The sequence below is a fragment of the Hirundo rustica genome, chromosome 2, assembly GCF_015227805.2.
Source record: "Hirundo rustica isolate bHirRus1 chromosome 2, bHirRus1.pri.v3, whole genome shotgun sequence".
Lineage (NCBI taxonomy): Eukaryota > Metazoa > Chordata > Aves > Passeriformes > Hirundinidae > Hirundo > Hirundo rustica.
This window is the reverse complement of record NC_053451.1, coordinates 45,006,092-45,024,904: the sequence shown is the minus strand read 5'-3', so window position 1 is coordinate 45,024,904 and position 18,813 is coordinate 45,006,092. Positions and strand designations below refer to the sequence as shown.

At 41.2% G+C, this 18,813-nt stretch overlaps 1 protein-coding gene across 1 annotated transcript in view; it reads left to right on the top strand.

The window, feature by feature from the left end:
* Positions 1-18,071, top strand: part of CRYL1 (crystallin lambda 1) — a 49,549-nt gene extending 31,478 nt beyond the window's left edge. Inside the window, exons 6-8 of the mRNA XM_040056808.1 lie at positions 3,329-3,434; positions 14,015-14,121; positions 15,862-18,071. Coding sequence (XP_039912742.1) covers positions 3,329-3,434; positions 14,015-14,121; positions 15,862-15,975 — 327 coding nt within the window. The 3' untranslated portion in view covers positions 15,976-18,071. The remainder of the gene's footprint in view (positions 1-3,328; positions 3,435-14,014; positions 14,122-15,861) is intronic.
* Positions 18,072-18,813: the final 742 nt, after the last annotated feature.

Below are 18,813 nucleotides of genomic sequence, written 5' to 3'. Positions count from 1 at the left end.
CTCATCAGGGTGTGGATGGAAGGACTTGATTAAAGTGATAGTCAAGAGGAGGGTGTAACAAGTACTGCTGAGACAGAATGCATTTATTAGTGACAATCAGAAAAGAAAAAGAACACTGGATTTGGGAAATACAAGGATGAAGCAGCATATTTGGAAACAGAAAGTATGTGGTCCAGGAGGCAGTGAAGTCCAAAATAACTCCCTAACAGACTGGAGTGAGTAGGAGAACATAAATTGGTGGAATCAGAAGGATTGTGCTGTGTTTTGGCCATTACAGTTGGTGTGATTACAAACCAAGTCTGTGACAGAAGTTGCAATGTGGGTGTGACCCAGAGATGGAAAGAAAGACTGCTGATTAAAACCAAGCAGGTTGGGTCAGAGCCTAATGCTGGACACTGGCAGAACCATCACAGGTCTCTGGAAAGGTAAAAAGGGTCCCTGCATAGGGAGAAGAACTAATAAAGTACCAGAGGCTCATTAGGATAATCCTATGGTATCACTGGAGGTTAAAACTAGGAAAATGAGATTGTGGTACATAAATGTTGCTGTAAGAAGTGTGGAGGATTCTGAGATTGTCTAGATTTTGAAATTTGATTGGCTATTGGGATCAATGAGGATTTTGGTGGAATTTATTTTAAATCTTAATTCTGTAGCTGTCAGAGGTTCTAGTGAACTCTTAACATACTTCCTCTTCCCTCTGACAAGTGCTGGAGGCAGAGGTTTACCAGAACGGTAATCCAGATAGGAACTCTTTCTTGTTTAGTTCTTAGCATAAACACCAATCCTTGTGGAAGACACCTTGCTGAACATTCCACCAACTTATGATCTCTTTATCGTAAATGAGAGTAGGGTTATTCCCTAGGGTAGGAAAGTCTAACTTGTTTATCATTTATGTGTTCTTAATTTATGAAGAGAAGTAAAAAGTTTTTCTTTAGGAGGGTGTTTTTAACAAGAAGAAGCTGAATAGAATAGAATGTATCCCTCAACTGAAGGGATCTGTCATAGTTTCCTTCTGGTAGCAATAATTGTTGCCTTTTAGCAGCTGTAAACATCAAATTGCAGCTATAGCCAAAAGGCCAAGAGCAAAGCACTCATCTCATGATTCTGAGGGCCTCTGGTCTTCAATAACAGTATAATAGCTGAGGACTATGGTATCCAAAGAAAGTAAGTTATTAATTTGGAAATTAATTTGCAATGACTCTGAAGTATTTCAAGAGCCTGTTAAATCTTCTAACATTATGTTTACAGTTTTTAACTGCTGCTGTGGTTCAAATGCTTGTCTGGAATTTGTGGTTAGTCTTTTGTCCACAAATCCATGTCACCCAGGGGGGCAGGGGGGAACCACTCATCAAGCACAGCTTTACCAGCACAACTCATTGTTTGGCTGAAGCGCTCCCAACAGAGGAACACTTTTGTTGACTTTGCTGATGTTGTTCAGAGAAGTTGTGTTGCCATGTCAGGGGAAAAAGCTTTCACAGAACATATGGTGCCTGTGTTAGTTACCCTGATGCTGGTCTGTAATCTGATTTCTGTCTGAGGTTTTTGTTTAGTTCTGTCTTTATGTAGACTTTTCTATCTGCCTCTAAACGAGTTACTTTACCATGTCCATGCCTTACCTTTAATTTGAAGAAAATAATGCTTTCTTATCCCAGCTATTTTATGGCTAATTGTTAGGAGAACTGTGTGTTCCATATGTGGTACATTGATCTTAAGTCTACAACAGGGATTCAGACAGGCTTGGTTCTGATAGGAACAATGCATATTAACAGGTTGAGTCTTGAGGTTGTCTTATAAAAGTCTTGGTTTAAGCATGAGATGATGAAACTCGATGTCTGTGGCCAGCTGTAGAAGTTATGTTGATTTGTGGCTTTTAAGTTTCTTTTAAAGTAGCAGTAGGTGATGTAAGTGATGGACACAGGAAGACACTGGGTGTGAGATTCAGCTCATTTAAGATGGGATATCGAAAATGTAGACAGTGATATCTAAGCTTCTTACTCATCTTTCAATTGGTGAGGAGAATTAGGCCCTTTTAGGACACAACTCATCTTACCTACTCTAGATTCCTGCTTTAGGATGCTGATTTCCTTTTTCTCCCTGGTGATTATAGAGAGTCTAGATGTCTGGCTCAGATGTCAATGTCTACTACAGATCAGAAGAGCTGCCTGTGTGCTCGTAACTCTAGCCCATGACTGCGTGATACAAAGGGGCATTCAGACAGGGCCCTGCAAGAGAGAAATTTAGCAGAAAATTATGTTGTTTTGTCCAAGCAGTATGAGTTCATGAGTATTCTGAAGCTTAAAGGCACTTGTTAAGGAAGAGGCCCTGAACAGGCCGAGCACCTCAGGGTAGGGTGAAAAGATAAATTAGAAGCAGTTCAGCATCTCTTCCACCTTCCTACCCAGAAGGAAATGTTTTCATGTCTCTGGGAATAAAGAGGACAAGTTCTTGAAACCAAGCTTTGTCTGATCAAAGAGGTTAGAACAAATCTTCATTAATTCTTATCTTTCCAGTAGGTAGAAAACAACCTCATGTAATAAGCAGTATTCTTCTAAAGTAAATCTGTTCAGGTAAAGAACTGTGAATCATTTTTTACAAGCCTTTCTGTGCTTGCCCCAGCCTGATGGAAGCATTGGCTTTCTTGTAAGTGCTACACGTGGGTGGAATAGCAATGATCAACTTTTAACATGAGAAATGCTTCATTTTGTATGCTCCATGTCCTGCCAGCTCTTGAAATGTGAGGCTGGCAAAGAACGCAAGAACCCTGGGCAGGTTCAGGCTGGGTAGGTTGAATCTTCGGTTAGTTTTGTGGAAGGGAGTGGCAACTGCATTGCCTGCGTGTCTGGACCCAGCCCTTTTTTGCCGGTGGCTTCAGCAGCAGTACCCACTGGTGCACTGCTGTTCTGCTAATTGGGATGCTACCCAAAAATCCATAACTAAGAGAATATGAAGGGAGATGTAACATTTTGCTAAAATTCCTGTATTTAAAAGGGTTGTTATAGTACTTGGATTTGATATCAACTCTTTTGGCCATGTCATGCTTGCTTAAGAGTGTCATGCTTGCTTGCTTCTCCAATTCTCAGTTTCTGGGACGATGAAGTATAGTCCTAGAGACATGAATGACTGCTTATGATGAGCCATAGGAAGACTTTCATAATAGATGGACATTTCTGGCAAACAATTGTGTTTTTCTCATTACAATCTTACCTGCTATTTCTAGCCTTAGTTTTTATTACTTCCCAAATTTTTAATTATATACAGAAAATGGGAAATTTTGCATTAAAAGCAAACATTCACCAGTCTTCCTTCCTGTTGTACTTTTGCTGCTTAGGAAGGAGTAATATCTCCTACTGATCTAGACCTTGTGATGTCTGATGGATTGGGAATGCGATACGCATTTATTGGACCTCTGGAAACCATGCATCTTAATGCGGAAGGTAGGTAGTGCGAAATGTATGAAGGGAAGGCTTGCTTTGCACAAGACTCTGGGAACGTTATGTAACAAACCAGGTTAGGATTGCTGCAACTATGACATGTCTCTTTTTTTAATGTAATGGCAAGGAAAACTTATTTAAAACGTGAGGTCAATGGAGGGAAATGGTGTTACAAATGATCAGATGAAAGATGACAAACTATTAAAACACTAGCTATGTAATAAAATTTTTCCAGGACTCATCCCATCATAGTCGGATAACACTGCTGTAGCCATAGTTCAGAACTGTCTGAGTGTCAGGTGAAAAAACTATTGAAAAAGTTTAGCTGATAATCCAGTGTCAACAGCAAATCAGTTTCCATAGATGAGTACCCCCTGCTGCTGAATTTATAGCAAAGTTTCAGTGTAAATATCCCTGGAGCTGCTGGGCTTTAAGCTTATATCCTGAGTGAAAGAAAATTGCTTTTGTTAGCAAAATCCTGTACATACAAAGCTAACTTGACAAAGCAGTCAAGTAACAGTTTGAGATTTGTCTTGCATGATTAATACAGATTTTTAGATGTTTTTGGAATAGTATATGTGAATCCCGGGTAAATAGAAAGTGGATTGCATAAAACGAAATAAAAATTATGGATCAGTGTAACAAAGGTTTGAGCAAAGACTTTAACAAACCGCAAAAAATTCAAAAAGTTAAAATCAACTTAATACTAGCTCTTTATGTTACAGGCTGTGTCTTTATTTTGCTTTTGTGTGATCCCTGACATGGTTGGCCCCTGCTCTGCTGCTGGATCCTTTAGGCAGTACACTTCCACAACAGCACCTTGTCAGCTGGTTCAGTAACTTGGATTATGACAAGTATTGCTTCACTCCTGCACTTGCAGATACATTGTCTCTGTATCAGAGACAGTTTAAATCAAAATTGCTGATGTCAGGACATTTGATGGCTTATGTTCATAGCTCCATGCCAGTGCCAACTTCTCTTTGGTTGCCCAGTATTGCTTCACATAATGTGGAATAACGTGGAACCTCCTCTTCATTGCCAAGGATTTGCTTGACTAACCTGATCTCCTTCTAAAGCAAGATGATCTCCTTAGTGGATAAAGAAAAAGATATTGTTTACTTGGATTTTACTTAAGCCTTTGACACCATTTTTCACAGTATTCTCCTGGAGAAGCTGGCTGCTCACTGGGTAAAAGACTGTCTGGATGGCTGGGCCCAGAGAGTGGTGGGGAATGCAATTACATTCAGCTGGGGGCTGGTCACTAGTGGTGTTGCCCAGGGTTCAGTGTTGGGCCCAGTCCTGTTTAATATCTTTATTGATGATCTGGATGAAGGGATCAAGTGTGCCCTTAGTAAACTTGTGGATGACATCAAGTTGGGTGGGAGTATTGATTTGCTGGAAGGCTCTGCAGAGAGATCTGGACAGGCTGGATTGATGGCTCAAGACCAACTGTATGAGGTTCAACAAGGCCAGGTGCCGGGTCCTGCACTGGGGTCACAACAGCCCCAGGCAGCACTACAGGCTGGGGGCAGTGCCTGGGAAGCTGCCTGCTGGAAAAGGACCTGGGGGTGCTGGTGAGCAGCAGCTGAACATGATCCAGCCGTGCCCAGGGGGCCAAGAAGGCCGATGGCATCCTGGCCTGGATCAGCCGTGGTGTGGCCAGCAGGAGCAGGGCAGTGACCGTCCCCCTGCCCTGGGCACTGCTGAGGCCACACCTCAAATCCTGTGTTCAGTTCTGGGCCCCTCACTGCAAGAAAGACATTGAGGGGCTGCAGCGTGTCCAGAGAAGGGCAGCGGAGCTGGGGAAGGGTCTGGAGCACAAGTGCTGTGAGGAGCAGCTGAGGGAGCTGGGGGTGTTCAGCCTGGAGAAAAGGAGGCTCAGGGGGAACCTCACTGCTCTCTGTAAGTTCCTGAAAGGAAGGTGCAGCCAGGTGGGGATTGGCCTCTTCTGCCAGGTAATAAGTGATAGGACAAGAGGAAATGGCTTAAAGTTGCACCAGGGAAGGTTTAAATTGGATATTAGGGAAAAATTCTTCATGGAAAGGGTTGTTAAGCATTGGAATAGGCTGCCCAGGGAAGTGGTTGTGTCACCATCCCTGGAGGTTTTGAAAAGACATGCAGATGTGCCAGTCAGGGACACGGTTTGCTGGTGAACTTGACAGTGTTGGGTTAACAGTTTGAATTGATTTTAGAAGTCTTTTCCAACCTACACAAGTTTATGATTCTATGACAGCCTTCTCTGATGCATTGTACTAATACTGTCTTTTTTTTTATTAGTGGGAGGAAGTGGAAGTAGATACAAGAAACTGCCTCTGTCCTTTTCATTAGCCTATCAGCTTCACCAGCTTCACAGCAGCTGCCTGTTTTTACAGCTATAAGATACTAGCTGCTCACAGTCTTAAACTCTTTGTTAATCAGTGAGGAAGGATGAAGGAAGCATGTGAGAGAAAATAGTGTTATTTATGGGAGAATCCCTTTGGTTTGTTTTGGTTGGATTTGAATAAATTTATTCCAATTATTTTTTCTGAGATCAGTGTTTCTTCTTTCCCTGTGGGATGCATACATCAAGATCTTCCCATGAACTTCCTATGGGCTAATGTCACTTGTTGCCTCTGTTAGTTCTTACATCCTTTCCTCCATATTCATAAATGATCCTATCAAGCCTATTATCTAGGCCACTTTAGGTTACCATTTAATCAATGCATGAATATTAGGAATGCTGACTATATGGCAGTGAGCCAACAGCCTTGAACATGGAATAAAATGACAGTGTCAAGTCATTAAAAGGAGCAGAGACAACAACAGTTTGAGGAATTGCTTTGGGGAGGAAAAAAGCATACTCAAATTGCATAATAATATAAAGTTGATTGTTGATTTCAGAAAATAAAATTAATGTTGATATCTGTTTCAGATTTTGAGTTTGTCATCTTATGATTTCACATACCAGAGTCACAGCAAATGCTATTAAGTCTTTTAGAAGGAGGATCAATAGATTGCACTACAGTCAGTTTGCCTGTTTACTGTTGTGGGATTATGTTAGCAGACACAGCATCCCACCTGTACTTGTACTGGGCAGTGCGAATATAGTGAAGACAGTCCAGTCTCAGTGAGTTTGTATCTCCTAATCTCTTGTTTCTTGGGAAATCTCATTTCTTTTTTTTTAAGCCCTTGCAAGTAATCATTTGTAGAAGCAGAGGCTAGACTGTCATATCCTGTGTTTTACAGGTTTGCATCAAAACTCTTCATATATATTTCACAACTGGCTTAGATCAGTTATTTTATTAGTAGGTTATTTAGTGAGTTATAATTGGAACTTGATCTAAACTGCCAGTATAGTCAGAAGAGCTGGATGGGGGAGGCTGAAGGATCTTTGTTGTTTTCTCTCCCACATTTATATAAACACCATTCCAGGATTATATTCTACCTGTCATTCACTGAGGTATCCATACAGGTGTCTATAAGAGTTATGTGGAAACTGGGGCTGATGTATGGTCCCCATAAAGTAAGTACAAATATCCAGTAAACTAGAAGTGAGTCTTCATGATCAAAACTGTGTTTCTCTTACAGAACATGGGAGTACTTACTCATCTTAGAAGCACCTGCCAGGGGAATTGGTTTTGGATGATAGGAGCAGAATGATTATGCTATGTGAAAAGCACAAAATATGAGAAGGAAAGAATGGAGAATCATAAATCATAGTTCAAAGGGAGGAAATCTTACTTGTTTTGTTGGGTGAGACATAACCGTGGTTTCTAAGAATTAATCCAAGCAGATATGCTGGCTGGTTCAAGCGCAGAGATTATTCCCATTGCTATGACCACTTCAATGCTGCTGTACAGGGAGCAAACCAAGCTTTAACCCAGTTCAGGAACTTTTGAACTGCAAGCTGGTCAGCAGGTGTGAGAACCTCTAAGGTAGTAACATCTAAGAAAAGGAAGATTGCCTTCTTTTCTGTCCAGTCTAGGTGTTATGTTTTAGGATAATAAAATAACCCAATTCAGGATACTTATAAGAGGGTACTACTGAGATGAAGTATCACAGTGGTATGTAATCACACAAACCCTTTTAATTTTCATAAACCCACCATATCTTTCATATGTGTTTACATGCATTCAATACCCTTCCCAACAGGCTGAAGACAGCAGTTTATAGCTCTTCTAGAACTGTTGTTTGCCTCTGTGGAGCTGCAGGGCTTTTCTGGATGAAAGAGTTTATATGCACTAAGTCAAGATGTGAATTCTTCAGGTTACTGGCCGCTATGCACCAGTTTCCTTCTGTGGGCTCTTAGGTATAAAGTAGTTCCCTCTGCTTTCTGAAAGGAACACATGGCTTTGCACAGGAATTCTTTATGCTTTATTCCTCAAGTCATTATAGATAGTTCCCAAAGAAGGCATCTTGATGCATTAATGAAAGAATGTGTATGATCACCAAGTGGCTCAGATTGAGGAATTCATCCCAAGTTTGAAACTGATCTAACACAAGCAGTTCATAATGACTCAGTTTAATTCCTTGATCCAGCTCACACAGGCCTGTAGAAATACTTAGGTATTTCTATTGAGATGGTAACACTGGCACAATGAGAATAAAACTTTTTTTGATGCTACCACTGTTTCAGTGTAGTTCCAAGTATTTGTGTGACCAGAGCCATAAGTGAATTCATATGGCAATTAATATAGTGTACAAAAAGTCCTGTGAATGCACACCCTAACTCAGAGCATGCATCTGTGTTCAGACACACCCTTGATGAAGATAGGATTACATTTAGAAAGTTGCCCTTGGAGCTGTAATGTCTAGAAATGTAATCCCTCTACCATTAAAAAAGTTTGGGACTTTTGTTTCTCTGAACATAATCTAACCATGATGTTCCTTTTTTTCTGTTAAAATATGCTTTTTTTTTTTCTGTTGTCATTCATATTTGTCTTTCACTGCAGCTTCTCCTTAGATTTTATGTGGTAAAGTCAACCCCACCCCAGTCTTTTCAAATTGTTGATGCTATTGCATCAGTGGCTTGACCATCATGCCTCCTTTCTTTGAGTCATTACAGGATCTTAATATGCTGCCCATCAGGTTGAAAGTCATCAAGGTAATACTCAGTATGGTGGAGCACCCTCTCTTTGGCATGTTCCCTGTCCATGCTCGTGACACTTGCTCCTGACTCTCCTCCTCTCTCACAAGTGTCTCAGTGCCTTGCCAGGCTGGTTTACCAAGTTTGCTTGCTTGTATCCTTCAGCCCTTATGCCTGTTGTCTTTCTTGTGCAGAGAAAGAGATGAGACAGCATAGAAGAAGCTGATCCTTTAAGATGCTTACAAACTAGAATGCATGAATATACTACATTTTATACTGTTGTGTTTTCACTTCTCTTTTCCTGCTACTACAGTCATTGTCCTCTTTATGAACTTCACTTGTGTCTTCTCTAAGGGCAGTAAAGCATTTTGTGCATGTTTCTTAGCTAATTATCTGTCCTGAGTTCCTTTTCCTTCATCAATACTGTGTTCATCTTGGTGATGCAGCTAGAGGCACTGCAGCAGTAATCATGTTTGCACCACACGAGTGTAAGTTCGCAGGTAAGGATCTGCAGACCTTAAGTGTGGTTATTAGAACAAATTCTTGTGGGGCAGTTCATTAGCCATTTTGGAAACTGCCTGGACTCTCATCGAAACTGAATATGCAGCAGCTTATTCCATTATTGGAGCCTTGTGTGTCCTAGATACATATGGGCAGCTGGAGAGTCTTGAATCAATGCCTTTGTCTAGCTTGTGGTAACACCTTCTTGTTACTAGACTGTTGAAGTCAGAAATGCTGAGAGAGTTTGGGATTTTCAAGGAATATAGCGTATTCCCCTTTTCATCTCTATAATCCCGCATATACTGCCCCCTTAGAACTTTTTGAAATTCATTCCTCTTCTTTCACTCCCTGCCATAGCTGTGACTAAGTGGTGGAAGGAAGATTCTGGAAACTCCTGCCTTCCCTGGAGGTGTTTCTGGTTTGTGTTCATAGTTCTCAGCTGCCTGCTGCAACATCGGCCTCCTCCCGTGGCCTCTTTCCACCAACATTGATGAAGTGAGTGTGTGCAAGAAAGGTAAAGGTTTAGACAGGGAGCCCGCAAACCACACAGTCAAGAGGAAGCTATCATCCTCTTCCTCTGTCCCAGATGCATCTTGTGTCATCCTTTTTCTCCAGTTGGAGACAGTGAGGCACAGCATGGGCACAGCAGTGACACACAAAGAGAGGTGGTTGTTTTTATCAACCCCATTTACCATCTTGCTGTTTTTCCATCTCCCAGGTGCTCCTGTCTGTTTCACATCGTTTGCTAATGCTAATTCTTCCAGCTTAAGCTGCTCCTTGGGTGGCATCAACAAGGATTAAAGAGATCCTGTCATATTTGTTTTCCTTCTTGTCCCTATACTCCAGCCAAGGACTCTTCTCATCCATCTTTGCAATAGCCCTGACCCTTGAACTAAAGGCCTCCTAAGTCTAAAGGCCTGGAGTCAAATATTTGCTATGAGTTTGCAGTTGAAAAGCAAAGTGAGTTTTTCAGCAATATTCCCCATTGCTCAAGTGCCAGCTTGAAAAAGGCATCCAGTTGATCCTGCATCCAGTTGATCCTGATTACTGGAATCAAATTAAAATTGGATTTCATGCTGGGAGAACAATCCTGAGTTATTAATTTTGAACTATTAAATTTTTTAACCCTTGAGTGAGATTGTGTGTGCATTCTAACTTTTGGTCTATTGACTTCACTTGAGACTTGGAAGATTTTGCAGTGCCCACCCTTTGCTTGGTATGCAGCATGTGTGCCTGCGTGTTACCGTGTCAGCCACAATGTTGAGATCAGCTGTGCTAATGCTGCTGCTCTTCTCTAGACTCTTTTTTTTTTCCACTTTTTTCCTCTTTTGCTGACATTGCGTAAGGCTTCTTTTCATTCATACACTACACACATTGGGTGAGTTGTGTTACCCAGCCTGCATTTGGCATGTCTCTGCTGCATTGATGAGCTACACCCACCCAGAAATTGTTCTGATTCATTCAAGCAGTAGGTGAACTGACAGTAGGAGCTTGATTTCCAGGTCTAGCTGGCTGAGTGAGCTTTAAAGGCCATGTCCAGCTCAGGAGTTCATACTCAACAGGTAAATGCTTCAGCCATATCCAAGCATTCAGTTTTCCCAAGATACTAATGTGCTTGAGGCTTGTGAAAAAGATTTCTGGTGCACAGTCTTCTACCTTCTCATTACTACTGCAATCAAAGCTACTCAGATCTGTGGTATTATTGAACAAGCTTGCCAGATGTTTGAAAGGTTCCCGCTGACTTTTGGAAAAGTACCAAATCTAAACTATTTGGTCTAAGATCTGTGTCAGCTGGGTAAACACCAGAATGACTGGTAACTGATACTACTCAGTTTATCATTCCTTCTGCTGCCAGTTGCTCATGGCGATTTGCTTGAATTGCTATATTTGACTGAGTTGCCTTTTTTATTTTGTCATTGTCCAGCTGGCAACAGCTGCTGGCAGAATAAATCTGCACTCTTCTGCCTCAGTCATTTCTACTTCTGCATCTGGGGACATTCTGTGATGTTGCATAATGTGGGAACGTTTTTGTTCAGATTCCTCATTGTTAGAAGACAAAGCTCACATGAGCAAGTTGCATCTAACTATCTTTATCTGGTGCCTGGTGTATGAGTCTTGTACAGCATTGTCTTGGGTTCCCAGGATTGCTCATGTGGCTAGCATACCCCCAGTAGATCAGTCTGGGTTGGCTTCAGGTGCCAAAGTCTGTGAGCTCAGCTCTTAAAAGGTAATAGGTAAACACTTATGCTAATGGCAGGGTATGGTCAGAAAACCCTGATAACCAGTGGTCCTTTCCAGAGTGATTATGGAAGTGGGTGGTGGTGTCTGCTTCTTCCCCCAATGAAGAGATAGGATGGTATCACAGCTGGTTCCACATCCCACAGTAATGCTTCTCTTCCTGAATCTCACTTCCTGCCAGGGATGTTTTAAAGCCCACTAGTTAATCTGGAGGTTTCTGGCTGTATGTCAATCAAGAAAATTGAGCAAAATACTAATTTTCTGTATAATTAGAAAACCGATATACCTGTATGACTAGCTGGCATTCCTTCTTGAGCTGGGGAAAGCCAGAACGTGCCAGGTTGTATTCTAGGAATGCATATGCTCCATGGGTAGAAAACACAAGGAAACAGACTAACTGAATGCTGATGGTCACACTCTTGGCACCAAATATAGGTTCAAGCTATTTAACAAGGCCGCTGTTTTTCTCAGAGCCTCCTCCTTCCTTCAGATACTGGAGAATGTTTCTAATCCATTTATAACTGAGTGGAATACTCTCAAATCTCCCCACAGTGCAATGGACATATTCTCCTCTTCTGTCCTTTGAGTTGTTTAGCTGATGGTCATCATGACTTCAGAGTGCTGAAGGAAATTTAATACTTCCTTGAGGCTTTGTCCTTTGAAAGTTCTTCATTGGTCCAGAAATGAGAGTGTTCTCCATCCTCCTACTGACCTCTGAGGCCTTTCAGAAACCCCGTACTTCAGCAAATTCAGGCGTGTTGAGCAGTCTGAGTGGTGTAGTTTATGATACGTAGTTGGCAGTAGTCAGAGGTTTGCATTCATTCATTCCAGCGTCAGCCATTTTAGGGCTAGACAGGTGTGACTTCTAAGGTATTGATATCATACAGTATTGCATTCCAGGAAACTGTTGAGGAAAGAGATCAGTTAATGACTCTTGACTTGATTTGCATTCTTTTGTGTGATAGTCAGGCCTACCCACTTATATTTCCTGTGTTTTGTGGTTTGATAAGACCATGAGCAGTTCTTGTTCATATTTCTCAGTCTGTACAATGTCCTGAGTCTTCATGGAAGAGTTGGTAACCGTAACTGCTTGCCTTTGTCTTTTGCATGTTTCTCCTCTTTGCTTTGATAACTAGCTAATGAAAATAGAATTAAGTATATGCACATTCTTCAGTCCCTATGGTTCTCAGAAGCCTTTAGTGGATGTCCAGAACTTCTCGGATCTGGGGTGATCATCAGGATAGGGCGATCATCACACCACATAGGTGTGATAGGCTGGACTCGATCTTGAAGTCTTTTCCAACCTAGTTAATTCCGTGCTTCTGTGATTTTATCAGTGTCAGCTTGCTTACTGCCAGGTAAGCAGTAAGCTCATTTACTGTTGTGGTGCAGTTCCTGACGTCTCATTGGGAAAGGCTGCCTTATCCTTTCTTGATTATGTGGTAGTTAATAGCACTAAAATGTCTACTAGATATGTGTGTCTGGCTAAGTGACTGATTTCTCTTTTTGGTGCATATATGATTTCATACTCTAGTGCCTCAGCAATAATTGTTTGGAGATTCCCACTAGAGCTGATGGAAGCTGGGTCTCTCTGTAATTCAGCCAAGGTCTACTTGACTGCCCTTATACCTGTTATTACCAGTTAGTTCGTTCTCAGGTTCTCTGATCATGTGTTTAAGAGCTTTACAAATCCTGTGTGAAGGTCCTCAGGTCACACCAAGCTCTCAGGGTTTCATACAGTCTTGAAAAACCCCAGTGGAGGAGACTGCACAACCTCTGTGGCCAACCTGCGCCAGTGCTTGAGTGGCCAGACTGAACCCCTCATATCAAATTGTACCTGTTGTCCCTTGTCCTTCTGCTGTCCAACAACCATAAAGAGCCTGGCTCTGTGTGCTCACTGACCTCCCCACAGGCTCTGCTGCAGCACTGGGGAGCTGCTGGTAGATTCCCCAAACCCATCTCTCCTGCAGGCTGAAACCCAGATCCCCCAGCCTGAGCTGCCCCGTTACAGAGATAGCACACCCGCTCCTTGTCTTTCCTGCAGTGTGCATCTCTCCTGTTGTGTGAGCCACCCCACACACCTCAGTTGCTCCTGATATAAAGTTTTTCTCACCAGATGGGCCACGGTTTTGGCAAAGATACCTTTTTTCTGCTTTTGCTTGTCAGGTGAATCCTGTCTCCCCCTAGAAGTGCTCAGCTATCAGAGAGGGTTATGAAAGCCAAATCTCTGTCCCTAACCCCAGTTAGGTGTTGCAAAACACTGATCCGCCAGATCCATCTGTTCCTCCTTTAGCCTTTTTCCTTCACTGGAGGCCACCTTTTCTCCATGCCTTTGATGCTTTTCCCCTGAGCCATGTTCTCAATACACTCCAGGTTAATAAAAAATGACAGGAATGCTTCAAGATACAACACACACTGACCAGGAAGAGAGGTGAGAGCACTTCTCCTTGTGGACCCTGGTGAGGGAAGCTTTCTGGTCACAAGTAACAAAGCACGGGTATATCCATGGTCGTGCACTGCCACCCTCACACAGCACTGCCTGCTGGTGTGTGACATTCATTGGTTTTGCAATACAGCCGTGTCCTAAATAATTTTTCCATGAACCTTAATGGAAATGGAGTGGATGGAATGGGTTTTTTCTTGATGACGATTAGGTGTTTTAATCATAAGATCAGACCATTTTTTGAGTCTCTGATTTAAGACAATGCTTAAGGACACGCAGCTTTGCTGACTAAGTAGGAATTTCTGTTGAAATGTAACATTTCACTCTTATTTTCAGGTGTTTCAAGTTATTGTGAAAGATATGCTGAAGGAATGAGACTTGTTCTGAACACCTTTGGGCCAGTTCCAGAATTTTCAGGTGAAACTGTGCAGAAAGTCAATCAGGTAAATAAGAAATTGATAAAAACAGCGACATTCAGAACAAAGAATATTAGGTTTTATTTTAACATTTGTACTATTTCAGTTTACTGCTGGAGGTATTTGTAGTCTGGGAAAAGATCAGTACAGCATGCCTGTGAGTCCCTTTTGAAAGCACTTGGACAGTACATCATAGGAAAGTGACCTAGCATTCACATTATTACCAGTAACATTATTATTAGACAGAGGAATCAGCTGCTAACAGCTGTGCGTGACTGGCATTTAATCCTCCAATGTATTCCTTACCACTTCCTCCTCTTCTACATAAAATATTCATCCTTTCCTACATGAATATTCATCCTGTCTTCCTCCTACTTCATCTTCCTGCATAAACCTGTAGCTTCTTTTCTTCTGGGTGTTCTTTTTATACTTTACGCACCAGAGTTCCAGTTTGTAATTTGTGTAAATACACATTTAAGATAAGCATGTGAGCAGTCTGGTACAGTTACTGATGTTTAAAGATAAAATGTGTTTAAGTGCTGTTCTGGGTTGGGATCTAGTTTATTTATTAACGTTTCTAAGCCCACAATTTGTTTATATTCACTACGTAGTCAATTTGAATGACCACAGGAATCAGCTGAAGTATAGTCATTTCCTAGCTCTGCCTTTTCAAAGGTGCCTTTTTTAATGATTAACTAAAGAACATGTGTAGGGGTTGAATCATTTCTGATCAGCTGTCAGAAATTAATTCCAAATACAGAGGCAGCCTGTCAGGAAGACAGCATTTTGTTTTCCTATTTATGTTAATGCATTTTGAGGAAAGAGATTATTTTATGCTTAAATAACATAGACTGCTTATAATAGTGATCAATAATAATTTAGGCATCATTCACAATCAGAAGCTTTTAATTGGTATGAAACAGTTTGGCTTTCTTTATAGAAGGCTGGATTCCACTTCAATATCTGCTTCTGTGTCTCTTTATTATCTTCAGTCTTCAGTGCCAAAGATGGGCTTGCAGGGATGCTCTGTTAGAGTAAATCATTAAACATTTCTTATCTTACTCCTCCATCCCTCCCTCTGATACTTTTCTGGAATGACTGCAGCTTGCCAGTCATTGGTGGCAGGTCCAGGTTTTACCCAATTTCTCAACACTTGCCTTTTAAGCCTAAGACCTCAGGTCCTGTTTTGGCAAAAATGACCTTGTGGTCTCTATCTGCACTCTAAAAACAACTTTTTTTTTCCTCGGCACTTCTAAGACAACTTTGATCGTGCACTCAGAAATACTTTTTCCCCCTGAGTTTGCTATGTGTCTTCCCCTTTCATTATTATTATAACTGGTATTCTTAAGACAAAATGTTTTTATCCCTCACTGCATTTATGGGGAACCACACACAGGAATCTGGTTCAGAACACATTTTAAGCAACATAAATGGACAGGTTGTCTCCTTTCTGCTTAATAAAAGATCATCACAGAGACTAGACAGTGACTGTATGGAGCTGATGCTTTGTTTCTGTAGTCATCTTCATTGCCACAGTCAGGATAACCTTATCCAAGTGGGAGCATTTTTATTCCCATACAGGTTGGTTCCATTCCAGTCACTCATGTAAAGAACCTATTTCTTGTGACCTATTTCTTGTGATAGGTTAAATTATCATTTGTGTGGATGGTGACTTGGTCTGACACAGGGAAAGCAGGAAAAAGAATGCTGATGAAAAACTTTTCACTCAGAACGTGAAATTTAGTCATCTTAAATCTTCTCTTCCAGGCACTGTCTGAAAAAATTCCAGTTGTTCCAAAAGTCCTGGATGCCAGGAGAAAATGGAGAGATGAATGTCTCACTGGTCTTGCCAAACTGAAAACACAAATGAAATCTAACTGAGGTGCTCCTTGTCTAACAGGAGAGACCAAATGAAGAGCGGATCTTCATAAAAAAGCGGAAATTTTTGGTCATGCGGAAGAGGAGACTGCATGGGCAACCAATGATAAATGCACATGGAGACCAATGAAACATTTGGTCCAAATTTACCAAATTCATGAATTAGTAGAAACAGTTTTTAAAAAGTTCAGTTAAAATTTATCAAATTACTATACAAATGCATTAGATGTGTAAGCATTAAGTAGTTTTAGCAACATTAATATTGTGCAATGTAGGAACACAATCATGTTTTAAAGAATGCATTTTTCAACTGGCTTAGGAATTCAGCACTTGAACAATATTTGCTAACACAGGGATCTGAAACAGACAAACAGGGAGGTTCATTTGTAAAGCAGTGACTGCAGATAGGAGAAGTTTGTATTGAGCAAAGCGTGGATTCACCCCAGGGTGAGCTGAGACCTCAGCAGCAGTTAAGGGTCACTTCAGTTCATATCTGTTACTGTTTCACAATGTAGAGAAAAGAACTGCTCCTCCTTTCCCTCCCCTTGGCACTTCTGTACCTGTATGGTGATCTAAATGTGAGTAAATAGAGCAGAATTCCGCCTTCATCCCCTCCCCCTGGTTCTTTAAGGCTTACCAGAGACCTACTTGGTTTTCATGACCATGCACTTGAGAGCCCATGGCTTTGCTCACTGATGTTTGATGCTGGCTGTTGGCATTGCTGCATAAGTATGTGCCCAATTTTATGACTTGTCTATGAGAAATAGGAGATCTGGATTTAGTAGCTGGTTTGGGAGACAGTATGGTGCAGTGCATCTGTCCAGACTTTCTCCATGACCTTCCGAATGAGCTTGGGAAACCAGGTCACCTCTCTGCAGACACATCTGTTTTATACATTGGTTGAAGCAAGATCTGCTTCTTTAGGACTCAGCTGTAGTGAATGCAACAGCTGTAGCTGAAGGAACCCAGATATCTGAGTTGGAACTAGATAATCTTTAAGGTCCTTTCCAACCCAAGCCGTTTGATGATTCTATGATCTGCTCGTCTGGTTGCCTACAGACGGAAAGATGCAGTGGCTTAGATGTAGCATTTTTGCTTTACTGCTGCTCTTCCCTCAGCAGATAAAACATCTCCACATAGGAAAGCACCTGGATGCACCTGGAATTAGGATCAACCTCAGGTGCTGCAGTGGCATGTTTTGGTCCACTGCAAAGTGTTATTATGAACATCTGTACTCTGTAATGTAGACTTTGATCTTAGCTGGACCCTTGGGGCATTACTGTTAATGCAAATAGTAGGAATAACTCAAAGCACTGCATTGCACCCACCCTCCTTGAGTTAGGCAGTTCAGAATTGTGCTAACTGTAACTGAATCTGTATTGTACAGATTCAGGAGTTTTAAGCTGTCCTTCTGCTAATTCTCATGTGCTTTTTATAGAGGATGCAGTACACAAACAAGCTGTTGTTTAGTAAAGCTGTAAACGGTAACTTTACTAGTTACCATTTGGGCCTAGCAGAAGTGTCTGCATGAACATACCAAACCCACTTATTTGTGCTTAGGTCACAGTAAAAGAGACGTAAGGTAATCTGTATTGCTCAATACAAGTGGTGGGCCAAGAACACATCTCTGGATGTAAAACATAGGATGGGAGGCATAGTGCAGAGGTTGTCCTGTGCTTCTTCATAATCAGTGGAGTGAACAGGAAATTTGTAAGAGCAAATTATTACTTTATCCCAATACAGACTTAAAATATTCATGTTTCTTCTCTTGTTTTTTATTGCCAAAGTGACTGGCTCAACCTGCATTTAGGTATCTGAGAAGTCAGTCCTCACTCCTGAGGCCTTACTAGGCAATAGTAAATTAATTATGAGGTTGATTTCCTCTTTTTGTGTATGGTTTTGCACTTCAGACAAGGCTGAAGAAGGTTCTGATTACTTTCAAGATTTGACCTGTTTTTCTTGGGGCATATGACATTGTCATAACTAATTAGCTTGCAGTGCTTCTGTTTACTCTGAGATTTTTTAAAACTTGATTGTGCCATGAAATATTTGCTGCTTTATTATTTGCTTATTAATAAAATATTTTAATGAAGAAGGTATTGTGTGCTCCAGTGTAATTGATGCTTTAGAGACAGAGCACTTCTGTACCATGATCAGCTGCTCCACAGTGTTAGAGCAGATATCACCTCAGAGCATCAGTTCCCACAGAGGTTTACAGCTATAAGTTGAGGAGGGGGAAGTTTCTTGACAAAAAGTGTATTTTAGCTGGCATTTGTGTAGGAGTTCCAGCCTCCAGGAGACACTTTTTGCCCCATGATGATTAGTCAGGCAGAGGCACAGGTTGTCTACAGAGCTGGTGTAGTCTCCCAACCTGGAGGTTTTCAAATCCTGACTGGATGAAGCCCTGAGCAGCCTGGTCTGACCTCAGAGCTGACTTGCTGTGAGCACGAGCTTACAGCAGAGACCTCCTAAGCTGCCTCCTGGTTTGCATTCCCTGATTTCAAGTTTTATTTGATTCTGGATAATTTTGCATCAGAAATGTTGCTCCAGACACAGTCAAATATTTATTTTGTTTGATTGTCAACAGAATGAGCAATAGTTAAATGTTCAAGTAACTATTTTATGGCAATATATGAGATATTTTGGAATAATTTATCTCGTGGTTTCTCTTTTACACAACTGCATATTTTAAAATCCTGTATTTTTTTATTCAGGTTACACCTATAGAATTTTCTAAGGCCATCTTTGCTGTACTGTGTTTTTCTCTGTTTCACCAATTTGATATTTATTGTTTTCCTTATTGCATGTATTTTACTGTAAGTTACTGCTGCTTATTGGAAG